The sequence below is a fragment of the Lotus japonicus genome, chromosome 1 (assembly GCF_012489685.1).
Source record: "Lotus japonicus ecotype B-129 chromosome 1, LjGifu_v1.2".
Classification (NCBI taxonomy): Eukaryota; Viridiplantae; Streptophyta; class Magnoliopsida; order Fabales; family Fabaceae; genus Lotus; species Lotus japonicus.
The window spans coordinates 104,280,249-104,296,631 of NC_080041.1; the positions used below are offsets into that span (position 1 = coordinate 104,280,249).

The window sequence follows — 16,383 nt, forward strand, 5'->3', positions numbered from 1 at the left end:
GTTAAAAAAGTTTGCTATCTTACTGTCATAAATTATGCAGATAAATATAATCTAAACAGAGGAAGAAAAAGGAATGGAAATATTGGCAATGGCGAGTTATGGTGAACCTATAAAGTTTTTCAATCCTTGCACAGTTGCAACATGACAGATACCATTTGAAAATCAGTGTGATTAAGAAGTTAAACTGACCAGATGCGAGATTAATCCATATCAGAACTTGGTAAGTTAAAAGATGAGTAAGATCAACAATATCACCACAACTTCAAGTCAAAATGTGTAACGGGCTAATAGCATAATATCTTACAAAAGTCAGGAATCTTGCTTGTAACAGCAAAATGTTTATTTTATTTTATCTTACAATAGGTTGTTGGTCATCTTCATTTGCTTGTTGGCCATCTTCACTTGCTTCCACAAAGTCATTACTCATTAGGAAGTGATAGTAAACTCTCTCTATACAAACCACAATGTAGTATACGCTCTCTTTTCTCACGAAACATCATATGGGGTTTGGGCCATTTAGTGCTCTGATCAAGAAGCTGCCACCCTTTGTCATCAACTATCATTAATCTTCCAGAGCCATATGAACAAAACAATTCACCATGTTTGGTGAAACATATTGGATAAATGACATTACGGGGAATGTTACAGGTAGAAAAAACAAATAATTTGGCCCAAGATGACTGCACTTTATAGTCTTTCATCATCCAAATCTCAGCCATTGAATCCATGTTACCCGGGTAACATAGGCTGAGCCATTCTCCCATGACCCTCAAATTATACCAATGTTTATTTTCTAATTCCCTGGCTAAAACGTGTGGCAAAGGAATCTCTGAAAAACTCCTTTGTACCAAATCAAAGGCAATAATTAAATGAAGTTTGGTTTCATAAGAGGTTACCAACCAGTGCAGTGTGTCGTTCAAGAAGGCCCCAATTTTGAGATGAGCACAACCCATATCCACATATTGAGCATAAGTACCCTCCTGGTTAAACCAGGAATTTGTTTTCATGGAAAAAATGCGAATGGTAGTAGGAAGATCAGGTACATCCTCTGGATAATAGCCTTAAGGAATCACGTTCATAATAACGAGCAAGTAGTCATCTGTTGATTTGTCATACCCAAAACCAGTTGGATACATAGCAATCATCTCATCAAGGTCATCTACAATTCTTCTCTGCACACCGGTTGATGGATTCCATACAATGACATCACCTTGTGGATAAGCTACAAGAACAAACCCTCTACATGAACCCACGAACTCAACATCACTAGGGGGGTCAGGACCAAAAACATATCCCTCACGGGGCGGTGGTGGAAGCGGAAATTTGAGGCTAACTACAGAAGAATCATCGTGAAGTGATGATGCATCTACATCTATGGACTCAATTTCAGAATCATTGCCTTTGGTAAGACATCGGTGAGTGGGTGAAGCAGATATATCATAGTGAGATTTACCAAATTTGGGATCGGAAATCAAAGACAGCCACGATTTGCATACCGATTTGAAGCGGAGAAGAGATCTCACCGGTAACCTCAGCAGAATCTGTGTAATCAACTCTTCAGGGAGATTGGAAAACAGAGAGAGGATCTCCGTGCTCCTTCTTGGACGCTGTTCGTTCATCTTTCTCAGTTGCAGATTTTCAGTCTCCCTGGAACGCTTCCTTCAATTTTGGACCTGGAACCAGGAACGTTTCGTCATTCCATCGAATGGTGCGTTTGTTTGTTTCATTGTATTCTCCAATTATCAACCATTCTCTTATTTATATACTTTTTTTTGACAAATTCTTTAAAAATATATATATACTTTTTTTGACAAATTATATTTATTTATACTTTTTCTTTTACGTTCATATTTATTTATTTATACTTAGTTACTTACTTTTTGCTTGTTACGAGCATTTAAGAAAAAAGAGAGGATATAATAAAATTTTAAGTTTAATCGATAAATTCAAACACCTATATTTTGATACTTAAAATAGGGCAAAACAAGTATCTCAAGTCACAACTATTTATTGATTGAATTATCTTATTCATTTTATCATAATACATGTGTAAATCTCAAGTTTTACACTATTTTAAGGGTATTGAGTTGAAGTACATCTTGTACTTCTTTTCAAAAAAATATATATATATATATGTCATGTGATAGTCACGTGATCACTTAAAAATGTCACATGACTTAATGTTTTAATCGGGACCGTTCATGATTAGATCTAACGGTCGGTGATTTATTCTCATGTTCTCACATAACATGACATTTCTCATAAGATACATCCCCTATATATATATATATATATATATATATATATATATATATATATATATATATATATATATTACAAGGGGTTATGCGCCCAAAGTATATAATCATTGGTCATAGTTAGTTTACAAAAAAAAAAATAGTTATGATATTTGATTTACTATCGGTGAAAATACATTTTGTGAGAGGATGATGTTTCGAAAGCACAATAAAATTTACCAACCCTCATTAAGAATATATTATGATTTAACTATAGGGTTTTTTACATAAACTTCGAATAATTTATTCATTCAAACTGTCTGGATACAATCTTTAGAGGACCGTCTTCTAGGTATTTTATTAGTTGTAAATTTGTAGTGATATTAGAAGAATACTTGTATAAAACCTGAAAGTGGACATTTGAGTTTTATTACAGAAGACTGAATTGTGAAGTGATTCTGCATCTACATCTATGGACTCAATTCCAGAACCAGGAGCTATTGTAAGACATCGGTGGGTGGGTGAAGCAGCTTGGTCATAGTGAGATTTACCAAATTTGGAATCCGAAATCAAAGAATGCCACGATTTGCACACTGATTTGAAACGAAGCAGAGATTGAACTGGTAACCTCACCAGAATCTGTGCAATCAACTCGTCAGGGAGATAGGAGAAGAGAGAGGGGCTCTCCGTGCTACTTTGACGGTGCTCCTTCATCTTTCTTAAGTAGAAGGGGTGGAGCTGAAGATTTTCTCCACGAATAGATAGGTCGATGTTTTAAAAGAGTTTCTTTTTTTAGGAGAAAGAATGTGATAATCAAAACAAAAGTATATATGAGTGAATTCCATGTGTGTTTTTTGAAATATAAGAAAAATAAATCAAAATATGAAAATGTAAAATGTTTTAAGATTTTAATTTTGAAAAAAATTAGAAGTTACTCTGACAGCTAGAAAATGAATTTAAGGTGATATAGTTATAAATATCCTATTATATAAAAGGTAGTTTGGGTCGACACAATATCTTGGCTGTTGCGGTTCATTGGTCGTCCTGGCATTGGAGAAATGAACATGCCATTGGTGCCTATTTATGGAGGATTAATTTTGTTTAGCGTCAGATCCTAAATGATTTCTCTTGCTGGCGGAAATGGCCAAGCGCAAACATGCCTCAGCTACAATTGGGTGAATTGAGCATTGTTTCCCCGTTCCAAGCTCATGTTGCGTCCCGCACAGCAACACATGTGTTTGTTGATAGAAGCTTTAATTCGTCCTCTAAGTGAATGGGTTGTGGTGCTATTTTCCGCGATAGTTGTAACACCCTCTAAACCCCGCATAATAATATATCATAAATCAGAGTAAAATGCATAACACAGAGGGTGTCACACTTATTCTCCAGAAACATAAATCAAAACACCTGTCATGCTCATAATAAATATATAAATTTTCCAACTTTAATGTCGCAACATCATATGCATAGCACAGCGGATTTATTTCAACTCCAAAATTTAACATAAAGAGAGTTCATAGGTAACTCTTAACATCAAGGTACAAAACTAAACGTTTCCCGGTGTTACATAACAGAGCATGACTCCCCTAACTAAACCGTAAATGAAAGACTAGCTCCTCCAGCTAACCCTCGCGAGAAGCTCCACTATCTTCGGTACCTGAGCGATGTCGCATAGAACATCATTCCAACAGAAGGGTGAGAACTCATATCATATGGATAAGCATAATAATAAATAATGTAAAAGCTTATCTATGCTCCACATAAATTACTCACATTCACTAACAAATAATAAATTATGTAATTTTAACATAATTAATCAAGTTCACAGTTATGGCAAATACTCCTTAAATTATAGCTCAATTAGAACATATATAATAGTCTCTAATTACCACCACATCAAATCTCTCCAAAAATATCACCATAACACATATGACTCAAGTGAGACCCGTGCAAATGCCTTTGGTACCAAAGTTGTTATCCTTAGCGGTATCACCGCGTCCACTCCAGACAGATAACCACCAATAAAGCCCTCGCTCTAGGCTTCAAAACCACTCCAGTTTTGGGACAAGTCACTAGCCTCCACGAGAACTAGCAAACATTGCCTCTTGACAACTATGCAGTGTATTGTGCAAAACTCAACTAACATATGCATATTCAGACCATCTCCAAGTCCTAATTATTTTAGCATATTCATCACCAGTTGCGCAAAACACATATTACATGTTATCAATTATACAACTTGCAATCACAACAACTTAGCATCTCAAACATAACATCAATTCAGAAACAACATCATATAATGATTATTAAAAATAGATGTAAATTAAATATAATTCATATATAACAGGTTCTGCAACTATTTCCTAAAGACTGGATTTCTCTCTAAATTTTCCCAAAAACTCGCGATATGCTCATGCTCGCCATCTCGCGACATCTCACTGCACAACTCGCCATGTCGCGACATCTCACGACATCTCCCTACGCACCTCGCCATGTCGCTGAATAACTCGCCATGTCGCGACATCTCACGACATCTCCCTACGCAACTCGCCATGTCGCGACATCTTGCGACATCTTCCTGCGCAACTCGCCATGTGCGCGCACCACACATCTAATGAACTATTAAACAGATGTAAATTATCAAATATACTCAGAAAAATCTAATATTTTTATCATGGTTCCGTATACACGTTTTGTAAACCTCTATAAATTTTCAAGTCACAATTCAAAGTACAAAAATCAGGAAAAATCGTACACTAACCGCAGTTCGTAAGAAATTGGACAGCTTAACCTATACTCACTAAAATACACATAACTCGAGCTACAGACGTCGGAATGACGTGAAACCAGTGGCAAAAGTTTCGTAACAGAAAAACCTACAACTTTTATGAAGACTACTTCTTCAAATTCGGCCATTAACATAGCACGAAAAAGGGTACAAGAGAACGTAAATTTCTGCGCATCATGCAAGCCTATCATCTACCCCCAAAATCATCTAAAAACCAAACCCTAACTATTTCAATTTGTGAATTTTTGCAATCTAGGGTTCCTAAATCATGCTTTCTATCATTATCCACTATCATACCAATCCATAAAACATGAATTCAAACTCTTACCTCTTGTAGATCAGTTCTAAGTTTTCTCCTCTTTTCTCCTCTCCTTCTCTGCTTTCACGTGTTTCTTGTTCTGCTTCTCTTCTAATCCTTATTTTTTTTCTTTTCTTTCTTTCTATTTCACTCCTAACCCTTAAATAGCCATACAATGGGCCCCACACTCAATTACTTATACTAAACCCTAAAACCGTATTTATCTATATCAAATAATCACTTAATTATCTAACAAAATCACTTAATTACCCTATACCATAATACTAATTAAAATAAAATAATAATTAACCTAATAACAGAAAATGGGGTGTTACAATAGTCATGGTAATTAGATACTTAGGACTTCTTCGAGTCTTTGTTTTGGTAATCCATTTTTGGCTGAAGTTCTAGCAATAGAGCTTGGGCTCACGCATGCATGAGATCTTGGGCATAGAGAGATACTTGGGACTTCTTCGAGTCTTTGTTTTGGTAATCCCTTTTTTGGATGAAGTTCTAGCTATAGAGCTTGGGCTCACGCATGCATGAGATCTTGGACATAGAGATACTTTGTCATTCAAATTGCAGGAATGCGATGGAGAATTTTCAGTTAAATACAGACTTGGTGTAATAATGGGCAAGAGATGAGGTTGCTAGAGTTCGGGTTTTATTAGGCCGTGAGTGGAATACTAGAATTGTCCATGTTTCGAGGGAGAGGAATAATGCAGTGGATGTGCTAGCCCAGCAAACTCGCAAGGATGGTTCTTTGCATCGTGTTTGGAGGCTCCTACCCTCTTACATTATTCAGGCTTTGTGCCTTGATGTGCTTTCTTAGTTTCTGTGTCTGTTAGCCTTCCTCTTGTAACAAAAAAAGGTAGTTTGGATTCTAAAAAACTATAATTCTCAAGTTGTATCTCTTAACCCTGATGGTGGGGTGCCCTAAGAGCAACTCCAACCATGAGACCTTATTTTGAGTTTCTAACACTGTTTATGTGGGCCTAAAGTGTTGCAGATGTTCTAAGCAACTCATAAGATTTTGATGCAGATTTCGCTCCAACCACGGTTCTTATTTTACTTTTAGTTTGGTCCCACAATACCACAAATATTTACATTTTTATTCCACCTACTTTTGGTTTTGTCCCACAGTACCAGATGAATGAGAGGGAAAATAGTTTTTTAATCTAAGATCCTAAAATCCAATGTTCTTGGGGAATGAACAAACCTAAAATTTAAGGAACCTAACGATGCCACATCATTTGCTCCTATGAGCATTTGTTAATTAGGAACGAATCTTAAGTTAAGGAACTAACTAAGGTACAAGGGTTGGAGATGCTCTAAGAAAGCAAATAGAGGTCGGAAACCTCGAGTAGTGTCTTCAGCCCGGTGTGTAGTTCATGTTGCGATGTTGATGGACGATGTTTGTGATGGTGAATCGAAGCCGACAACTTGGGGTTTTCCTCTCTCTCTCTCTATGTATGAGCTCTGGTGCTGCAGATAAGGTCGGCCTCGTTGATGGTGGGGCTTTGGCCTCTCAGGCGGTGTCTTTTGTTTTAGAGCCTATTATTTACCTTTCTTCTCCGGGGAACTACACGTTTTGTATCAAAAGTTCAATTAAGAGTTCTGATCCCTGATGTTAGGCCTTTGTGCAATTTGAATCCCCTTTGTTTAAAATGAGCAATTTTGGTACACAAAAGATCAATTTGTGACAATTGGGTCCAACTGTTAGCCTCCCTCAAACTTTAGATGGAATTGTCCTACGTGGCTCTCATCTTATGACGTAGACCCTTGATTTTAGATGGAATTTTGATGTGGACATCACTTGGATGCCATGCCAATTTTATCAACAAAATATAATTAAACTTACTTATTAAAACTCATTTTAGGAAAAAGAAAAAAAAGGTAATGAAAACCCTAAATTACTGCCCTACCACCTTCATGACTTCATCATCAGACCACCATCTTCACTTCCATGACTCAATCAATGTCTATTATCATCTTCCCTCTACCTTTCACGAAACCCTTTCCTTCATCCTTGATTCCCCCTTTCTAATGATGGTTCCCAACAGGATCTGGGTCGAGGCAATGCGACGCAAATCCGATGTCGCGGTGGTGCATCCACTTAGGGATTTGAGAAAACACGATGGGGAAGATAAAAAAAAGTTAGCTCCCGCGAAAAAGACTCTGATATGAGGTGGTGGTGTAGCGGGAACATCCACGGCCGCGCAGTTTGAGAAGACTCGCGGTGGCAGAATCGCTCTGTTCGTCTTCACCTCTTCTTCTTCACCCCCCCCCCCCCCTTCATCCACTACTTTTGCTGTTCAATTTAGGGGTTGAGCGATGCTAAGTTCAATTCGAAGGGATCTGGAAGTGGTTCAGATTTGGATGACTTTGCATGGGATGGAGAGGTAGAGAGCGTGGAGGTTGTGATCTTCATCAGATTCTCCCTCCCTCGTGGTGAAGAGGGAGGAGAGAATGAGGGATTAAGGTTGGGGGTTTTGTGGTTGGAAAGCAACCAGAATTTTTGGGTTTGATTTGAATCTATAAATACATCTTTTACCATTGATTTCGTTATGGTTTTCTGGGAAATAAACGGGATAGTGAATTTTGTTGTTGATGAGTTTGTTTTCTATTCATTTCTTCTTATTAATCCCCTTGTTGATGGGATCAATTTGTTGGTTAGAGTGGCTTGCCTTTGATGATTCTAAGAAGAAGGAGGAGGAGGGGAGGTGGTGAGATTGGTGGGCTAAGGAGATGGTGTGAGATAGAGTTTAGACTTTAGAGAGAGTAACTTGTAAGTGCTTTTAATAATAAAAGAAAAATAAATATTAAAATGCTAATAAAATAATAAAATGTTAATATACTTGACATTTCATCAATCCCTGTTAACAATTGGACGAAGGCTAACCGCAAGACCTAATTATCACAAATTGATCTTTTGTGTACCAAAATTACTCATTTCAAACAAAGTGCAATTAAACCAAAAAAAAAAATCAAGCCAAAAAATATAAGCTGATTGTAATTACATAGTTGTATAAAACATATTAATATATAAATAACGAACTTCCTTATAAAGAGAGAACGAACATATACCCGAGAATAGACATCATTAGCAGGAACATTCACAAGAAATAATCTCTTCTGTGTTGGTCATATTATTTAGGCATAGATATTAAGCTATTACTTTATCCTCGAAGCATCAAGTATAAATTTGTCATGCATAATGTAACCAGTATAAATTTCTCAAACAGGTCTTTTAATTACTCATCACTGTTAATAAATATGCTGTAATGCAGTAAAAAATTTGAACACTATTGCATTTGTAACTAAGCAATTTTCGAATAACAAGAAAATGTCACAGCAGAAAAATGATTAGAGTATTGTAAAAACACATTCAATCATGTGTAGGCAAAGAAATAATATTCTTAAGAGAATCTAGAGGCATCATAACTAAACCCCTACTTCTTTATCAACCAAAAGGGGACTTGCCATTCCAAACTCAAAAAGTTTCATATATAACTTTTGACTTATAAGTCTGAAGATATGACCATAACACATAATAGAAGAATAAGGTGAAGGTAAACAAGAAAGGAAATGGAAGTCTTTCTCAAAGTTAATTATTGATTTCAAGTGGTGATAAACACTATCAGAACCAAAATATATTGGTAATAAACACACAGTGGTATGTTTGAAGGTAAAGGCGTGAAACAAAGCCACAAAATATCAAGTATTAATTACAACTAGAATTTGCTAACTTACATACTTCATACGTGATTAGATTCTGAAGTCTATCTACACACCAGCCTCACTAAAATCACCACTGAAACAGACACCAGTCATACAAGACCATTTCACATCATATAAATTACATTTTCTTCTAAATATTATGTTTTCTTCCAGTAGTATCATCATTTGAAGGAAAGCTAGGACATTGACCTGACTATATAGAGAGTTCTTGCATACTTTGTGCGGTTGTGCCTGAAGGAAAAATGAGCTTATTGTAAATGTCACCATATTATACATTCTATAATATTTTTAGTTCGAAAACTGTTATTTCATTCTGGACAATAGTTGTTTTACTTACATAAATTTCCACCCAAATTGTCTTCATTATTCTGAGCAAGCAAGACATCAAATATTGCTAGTGAATTCAGTCCACCAACCACACCTTTCTTAGCAATTTCATGTATCATTTGCTTATAGAGAGAGAAATAAAACAAGCTAGGATTAAGGAATCATTTTCATGTATATTTTGCATATAACTCCTCAGTTTTCATTATGCATCATAAATAGAAATAAAATGGTGAAAAGGATTGGTGAACATTACATGCATTGATACTCCGTGTCTGCTAGTGTTGGTCATCTCCAGTTGCTTCATCAAAGCCACCCAGGTTTTGGTCATCTGCAAGTTCTTCCTCAGATTATGTAGGTTGTTGGTCATCTTCACTTGCTTGTTGATCATCTTCACTCCCTTGATCTAAGTCACCAGGTTGTTGGTCATCTTCACCCCCTTGATCTAAGTCAGCAGGTTGTTGTTCATGTGCATCTATTTCCTCAAAGCCACTAAAGGGTGGGTAATATTCGGGTGGGTAATGTCCACTCACTATCTCAGGGAGTGAAAGTAAACTCTCTGTATACATATGAGTGTATAATAGACGATAGCTCCTCTCCCCTTTCCCCTTCCAAAGTGCGCGATGCTCAAGCAGGTTTCCTTTATCGTTAAGCTTCAATAATCTTCCAACCTCATTTGATCCAAAAATATCACCACATTTGGTGAACCATATTGGAAAAAAGGAGTTGCAAGGGAAGTCGTAATCTGACAAAACAATCTTAGTCCAAGATGATTCCACTTTATACTCCATCATCATCCATATTTCAGCCATACCCACACGCGAGTGACACAGACAGAGACACCCTCCCATCACCCTCAAATGATACTCTTTGTTATCATCGCCCAATTCCACAGCTAAATCATGCAATGACATAGGAATCTCTAATAAACTCCCCTCTACCAAATCAAAAGCGAGAACTACACGAACGTTCCTAACACGAGACTTAACCAACCAATGCAGAGAGTCATTCAAAAACAAACCAGGTCTAAAATCAGATCCCAAATCCACATACTCATCATTCATACCACACAAGACATGTGAATTATATTTCAAAGAGAAAATCTTAATTTCGGGCATATACTCAGCCACGACGAGGTCATTCGATTCTATATAAATTAACAAGTAATCATCACCTATTTTGTCATACCCAATACCATAAAGAAATTCTAAACCCATATTAAAACTATCTGGAATTCTTCTTCGCTCACCAGTTGAAGGATTCCATACAACAATGTCACCTTTGTAATTGGCTAAAAACACAAACCCTCTGCAAGAACCCATAACCATCAAACGGGTGTTTGCCCATAACAGCATTCGAGGACACGGCGGTGCAAGCGGGAATTTGAGGTTAACCACAGCAGAATCATCGTGGAGCGATGAATCGGTGTCGAATGATTCGATTTTGAAACCAGGGGCGTCGTTTAGGAAGATGCGGTGGGTGGGTGAAGCAGCTAGGTCAAAATGGGATTTGGCGAATTGGGGTTCGGAAATGCGAGAGAGCCATGATTTGCAGACGGTTTTGAAACGGAGCAGAGATCGAACTGGTAGTCGAAGAAGGATTTGAAGAAGAATCAACTCGTCAGGGAGATGGGGAAGGAGAAAGGGGTTCTCGTTCTCCGAGCTTCTTCGCCTGTTCATCTTTCCGTTGCTGATAGAGCTCGGAAATTTCACCATGCATGGATGGAGAATGGAGATAGGTTGGTGTTTTAGGGCTTTTGTTTGATTGGAATTTCCTTTTTCATTTTTCTGTAGAAAAGGCTTAATTGCATTTTTGGTCCCCTAACTTTGGCCTTCCTGCGAAAATCGTCCCTAAACTTTAAAATTAGCAAAAAACGTCCCTAACGTTTACACCCGGTTGCAAAATTGGTTTTCCGTCCAATTCCATCCAAAAACTAACAGAATATTCCTCAAAAAATTAATAAAAAATTTAGTCTCTCAAACATTCATCATCTTCATATTAAAAGCCCAGAAATTCATCATCTTTATCTCATTTTTCCTTTATCTTCATCATCTTAATTAACACCCTTTTCTTTTTCACCTTTCCACCATAACCTCTGCACTTCAACTTCAAGCCACCACCGTCGTGCCATGGATCACTCCTCTCACTTCCCCAAATCACATCATCACCACCACTCGTTCTCGCTCTCCGATCTGAACCTCTACACACCACCACGTTTGCCTGCAGTCGCTTCTCCTCATATCTGCCCTTTCCCGATCTGAACCTCTCCTTGTTGGTTTTAGCGCCGTTGTCGCTCACCCTTTCCCGATCTGCCCATCACCACCACCACTCATTCATCACTATCTCAAATCTGAACCTCTGCATACCACCACGTTTTCGCGCAACCACTATGTTCGCCGCCATCACCATCATCCTCTGGTTTTATATCGTCTATGACTCTGCTGGCGGAGGAGGAGGCAGTGGTTTTTGGGTAGTGGCTGTGGTGTTGGTGGTTGGGAGAGAGGGAGAGGTGTTAGTTACATTGTCTGAATGTTTTATCTCAAACCATGAAATGGGTCATTGAGAGATTTGAATTTTGTACCTTCCATTTGATCACATTGTTCATCCACTGTAAATAATTAATTTTGTTTTCCTTCTGTTTGCTGGGTTTGTCACTGTGGAATGTGTGTACTTTAGGAATTTCTTTTCAGGTTTGGACACATTGAGTGGAATGAATTGTTATTGGTGAGATGGATCAGGCAAAAAATGTAGGTAGTGGTGAGATGTTGGATCATGTTGATGAAGGGGTGGGTGGGAAATTGAGCCATTTGAGTGAAGGAGTTGCAATTGATGTAGTAGCTGGTCCTAGCTTGGGTGATAGAGTTGCAATTGTTATTGGTGTGATCTGGGTTCTTCTTCTTCAACCTCTCTCTCCAACAATGAACCCAGAAAAAAAAAAGATTTCCAGTAAAAGGATAGAAAAATGATGAATTTAAGGTTTTTGTTTTATTTTTTATTTTTTATTAATTTTTATCCCATAATTCGTTAAATAGTGGATGGAATTGGATGGAAAACCAATTTTGCAACCGGGTGTAAACGTTAGGGATGATTTTTGCTAATTTTAAAGTTTGGGGACGATTTTTGCAGGAAGGTCAAAGTTGGGGGACCAAAAGTGCAATTAAGCCTAGAAAGAATGTAATAATAATAATTTTAAAAAAAAGACAAGATATATTTATTATTTTTATGAGTGTTATCTTTTGGACCTCGTAATCGAGGGATAGGAAAAGGTACAAATGAAATGGAAATGAGTAATTTTAATTTGTGAAAATTTATTTTTCTATTTATTTAAATATTAAATTATTGGGACTTTATTAAAAATTTAGGATATCCCTAACATCTCTCAATATCTCTTGCTTACTTTCTCATTATACTATGGGTTTTGATACATTCACATCAAACTTTCTCTTCAATCTTGTTTAAATTCAAGCATGTCAAAACCACCAGCACACCCACCACCTATAAAACCGCTAGCGGCCCCGTGATCACTGCCACCACCATTGTCATGAGGGTTATCAATATGTTCTTCCACAATATCGCCTTCAGTGACGACACCAAATTTGTGATACTCAGGGTTCTTGAAAAGCAGAGTCGTAACAGTGACCCCATTATTTGCGGCCATGATCTTTCCAGCAACGACCCCATGAATGACTTTTCCCTGTAAGCTAGAGATGGAGATCGCGAAGGTGGAGCGAGTCGCAGAGGGAGAGAGGTTGGGGGTGAAAGATGGAAAAGAAGAAGAAGGCAAGGGATCGTTGAGAGAATGTGGTGTCACATAGGATCCAGAGAGACCCAACAGAACAAAGGGTCCATGGGCAATGAAAGCTTGGTCCAGAGGGTTGCTGAGAGTCACATTGGAAATTGTACCCGCAGCATGGACCACCATGATGTTGGAGTTGTAGCGGCGGGCCAGCTGGACCACCGTCTCCATGACGTCGGTGCCGGCACCGACCTCAATAATTGCTAACTTTATGTCATTGTTGTTCTTGATGATGACCATCGGGGGCTTCGGCTTATTCTTAGAACCGGGTGGCCTGCCGACGGTCCTCTTGGAGGAGGAGGACCTTACCTGATGGTTGGGTCCAAGGCCAAACTGTGGTGGTTGGAGGTGGAAACCGAAGGGTCCAATGTTGGGAGTGTGCTGCTCTAATGAGTTTTCACCGAATCTGGGGGAGAGATACATTGGAATGCCATGCTGCTCGGCCATTGTTTAGTGATGTTCTGAGAGAGTGAGGAAGTGAGTGAAAGATGAGATTTGATGGTTTCTCAGTTGAAATTTATAGTGTGTTGAGGGAATACGAGAGTTTGTGTGTGCTAAGATGATTTGGGCTAAGAAAGAAGGTTCATAATATTTTATTATTATTGAAAAGTTAAGGTCAGTCAAAATTCTTTATGAAATTCCTAACTCTTGACCAATATGCAAGACATTATATGGACATTTTATTACTGCTCAAATGTTACAGTCAGTCAAATAATTTTATTATTAGTCAAATTCTTTTACGATACATGCGGTGTTAAAATTATAAATAAATTGAAATTCAAAATGACATTAGGGCCCGTTTGGTAGACATGATAATCAAACATGATAGGATAACAATAATCATATTTTGCTGTAGTATGTTGTTTGTTGCGCCAGCATGATAAGATAACACTATCTTGTCTCTTATCATATCCTGTCTATCATGTGTAAAAATTATCATGGGGGAGAAGTTATGATAGAAATTATCCTAACATGATATCAGTTTATGAATATCTTATCATGTTGATCATGTGAATATTATCCTGATGCATGTGGTGTTAAAATTATAAATAAATTGAAATTCAAAATGACATTAGGGCCCATTTGGTGGACATGATAATCAAACAGGATATGATAACAATAATCATATTATGTTGTAATATGTTGTTTGTTGCGTCAGCAGGATAAGATAACACTATCATGTCCCTTATCCTATCATGTGTAAAAATTATCCTGAGGGGGAGATATGATAGAAATTATCTTGACAGGATATGATATCAGTTTATGAATATTATGAATTTTTTTTCAAAGGAAAATTTGATACATTTTTCATTGTTTCTATCATATCCTATTAATATCTTGTCCACCTCAAACGCATGATAGGATAAGAGTGTATCCTGCTCTTATCATATCATGTCCTTATCGAATCATTTATCATATCCTGCTTTTATCCTATCTGACCACCAAACGAACCCTAAAGGTAATAAAATGAATGTCAAACTGAATGTATAAATTTTATGCCAATTCAGTTCAAAATTTGGTCTATTCAAAATTGATTGATTGTGTTTTTATCTTTTTCTTCATTTATTTATTCATTTCTTATTTATTTATTTATTTAGAACAATTATTCATTTCTTATTTTTTTTAACTCGAAATTCAACTTATATTAACTTGGTCTTGGTAAAACATCCGAAGCAATAAAGGATTGAATACAAGGGGGAGTACATCCTAACCAAGTCTCATCTTGAGATATTAATGCATGCTTGGCTAGCCAATGGACACCATTATTCGCCTCCCTAAAAACATGAGTACACGAAATAAAGGAAAATAAAGGCATCATGCGTTGCATCTCCTGGACTAGTAGATCAGTGTAAGCTCCAGAAGCTCCCCTTGTTTGCATCTTCAAAATCATTGACTGACAATCAACTTCTGCATATAGGTTCCATAGGCCCAACTCACGAGCTAGCTGCACACCCAAAACCAGGCCAACCGTCTCCGCCATCTCCGGAGACCACATCCGGTCAGGCGGTCATCCTTCTTGCAGCAAGCTGCCACCACCTTTCCCTCTGCATCTCTGATAACGGCCCCCAAACCCTTCATTTCTTATTTTGATTATGGATCTATGTCACGAAGAATATTTCTCTATACTAAACCTAAGTTTAAACTTTCACAATGTCAATAACAACTTCTTTTCTCTAATATTATTTTCCTTTCCCTGTAAGTCTGTAACTACGTTTATTCCAGGTACGTTTTTATGAAATGGTTATTAACATAACTCATTATGAATTTTTTATGAATGAATGAAGGTAAGCAGTTTCAAAGAGGAAAAGCTCCTCTCGCGATTCTCTCTAGCAGCTAGGGTTACTACTGCCAGCCATCTGGTTTTTGAAGGAGATGTATTTTGAGATTTTAGAAATGTTAAGACTTGAGCTTTTGGGTTAAAACCTTTGTTGAAGTTGTTTTCAGGGGCATAAGCTTTATTTTCATCTATTTTGTGGGGAGGAAAAAGTTCTAATAATACTATTTCTTTGCCTACGAGTGAAATCTGTGTTTCTGTTAAAGTTGTTTTCATGGGCGTAAGCATTTTATAATGAGCATAAGCTTTTTATAATAGGCTAACCGCAATCTAGGAGTTTGGTTATCATGTATCAATTTTGAAAGAAAAAATTTGGCTAATAATTAGGGGCTTGTGGCGGAGAGCATCATAACCAAACTCCTACTCCTTTTATCAACCAAAAGGGCACTTGTCATTCCAAACTCAAAAAGTTTCAAATGTGATTTAACATAACACATAATGGAAGATCACGGTGAAGGTAAACAAGAAAAGAAATGAAAGTCTCTCTCCAAGTTAACACAGATTTTCAAGTGGTGATAAGGACTAAGTACCAACTGCCAAACTGTAGAGGTAATGAACACAATGGTAAGTTTGAAGGTAAATGTAGTGACTAACAAGGACTGAAATAAGACACCAAATATCTTTCATAATAAACATTTTGTTATGATTTAGCAATCTTTAAAGGAGGATGAAATATAAGGCAGTAGCAACTTAATAAAATCATGGGCTGTCATAGTGAAAACTGCTAGAAATGACCGATTAGGCAATTTACACCAACTCATACCCTAATCCCTATATAATGTTATAACCTTGCTGCAAAGTATGTCAGCCCAAAGTGCATGGTAAGAAGAAGAATAAACACCCCAAAGTCCTAGAAGCCCATAA

General features: G+C 37.2%; 3 protein-coding genes across 6 annotated transcripts; all 3 read right to left on the reverse strand.

Annotated features, from left to right (window-relative positions):
* Positions 1 to 216: 216 nt before the first annotated feature.
* On the reverse strand, positions 217 to 1,736 carry LOC130728669 (F-box/kelch-repeat protein At3g23880-like). Its single transcript, XM_057580201.1, has one exon. It carries the CDS (start codon positions 1,617 to 1,619, stop codon positions 1,062 to 1,064), a length of 558 nt encoding a protein of 185 aa, XP_057436184.1. The 5' UTR covers positions 1,620 to 1,736; the 3' UTR covers positions 217 to 1,061.
* Positions 1,737 to 3,741: 2,005 nt separating this feature from the next.
* LOC130728670 (F-box protein CPR1-like) lies at positions 3,742 to 11,121 on the reverse strand. Of its 4 annotated transcripts, XR_009015734.1 has the most exons (3): positions 9,645 to 11,121; positions 9,402 to 9,513; positions 8,866 to 9,295 (listed from the first exon to the last, which is right to left on the reverse strand). XR_009015734.1 is itself a non-coding variant. In XM_057580202.1 (1 exon), exon 1 carries the CDS (start codon positions 11,101 to 11,103, stop codon positions 9,739 to 9,741), a length of 1,365 nt encoding a protein of 454 aa, XP_057436185.1. In that variant the 5' UTR covers positions 11,104 to 11,121; the 3' UTR covers positions 9,524 to 9,738. The 4 variants fall into 4 exon arrangements, 1 of the variants encoding a protein (XP_057436185.1); XR_009015736.1 differs by lacking the exons at positions 8,866 to 9,295; positions 9,402 to 9,513 and adding an exon at positions 3,742 to 3,894; XR_009015735.1 differs by lacking the exon at positions 9,402 to 9,513 and having other exon boundaries at positions 8,865 to 9,295.
* A 1,712-nt stretch (positions 11,122 to 12,833) lies between these two features.
* On the reverse strand, positions 12,834 to 13,631 carry LOC130716759 (AT-hook motif nuclear-localized protein 21-like). Its single transcript, XM_057566770.1, has one exon. It carries the CDS (start codon positions 13,629 to 13,631, stop codon positions 12,834 to 12,836), a length of 798 nt encoding a protein of 265 aa, XP_057422753.1.
* Between the last annotated feature and the right edge of the window lie 2,752 nt (positions 13,632 to 16,383).

Excerpts from the sequence above, each read along its gene's own strand:
- LOC130728670 (XM_057580202.1), bottom strand. The coding sequence starts at position 11,103 with ATGGTGAAATTTCCGAGCTCTATCAGCAACGGAAAGATGAACAGGCGA.
- LOC130716759 (XM_057566770.1), bottom strand. The coding sequence starts at position 13,631 with ATGGCCGAGCAGCATGGCATTCCAATGTATCTCTCCCCCAGATTCGGT.
- LOC130728669 (XM_057580201.1), bottom strand. The coding sequence starts at position 1,619 with ATGAACGAACAGCGTCCAAGAAGGAGCACGGAGATCCTCTCTCTGTTT.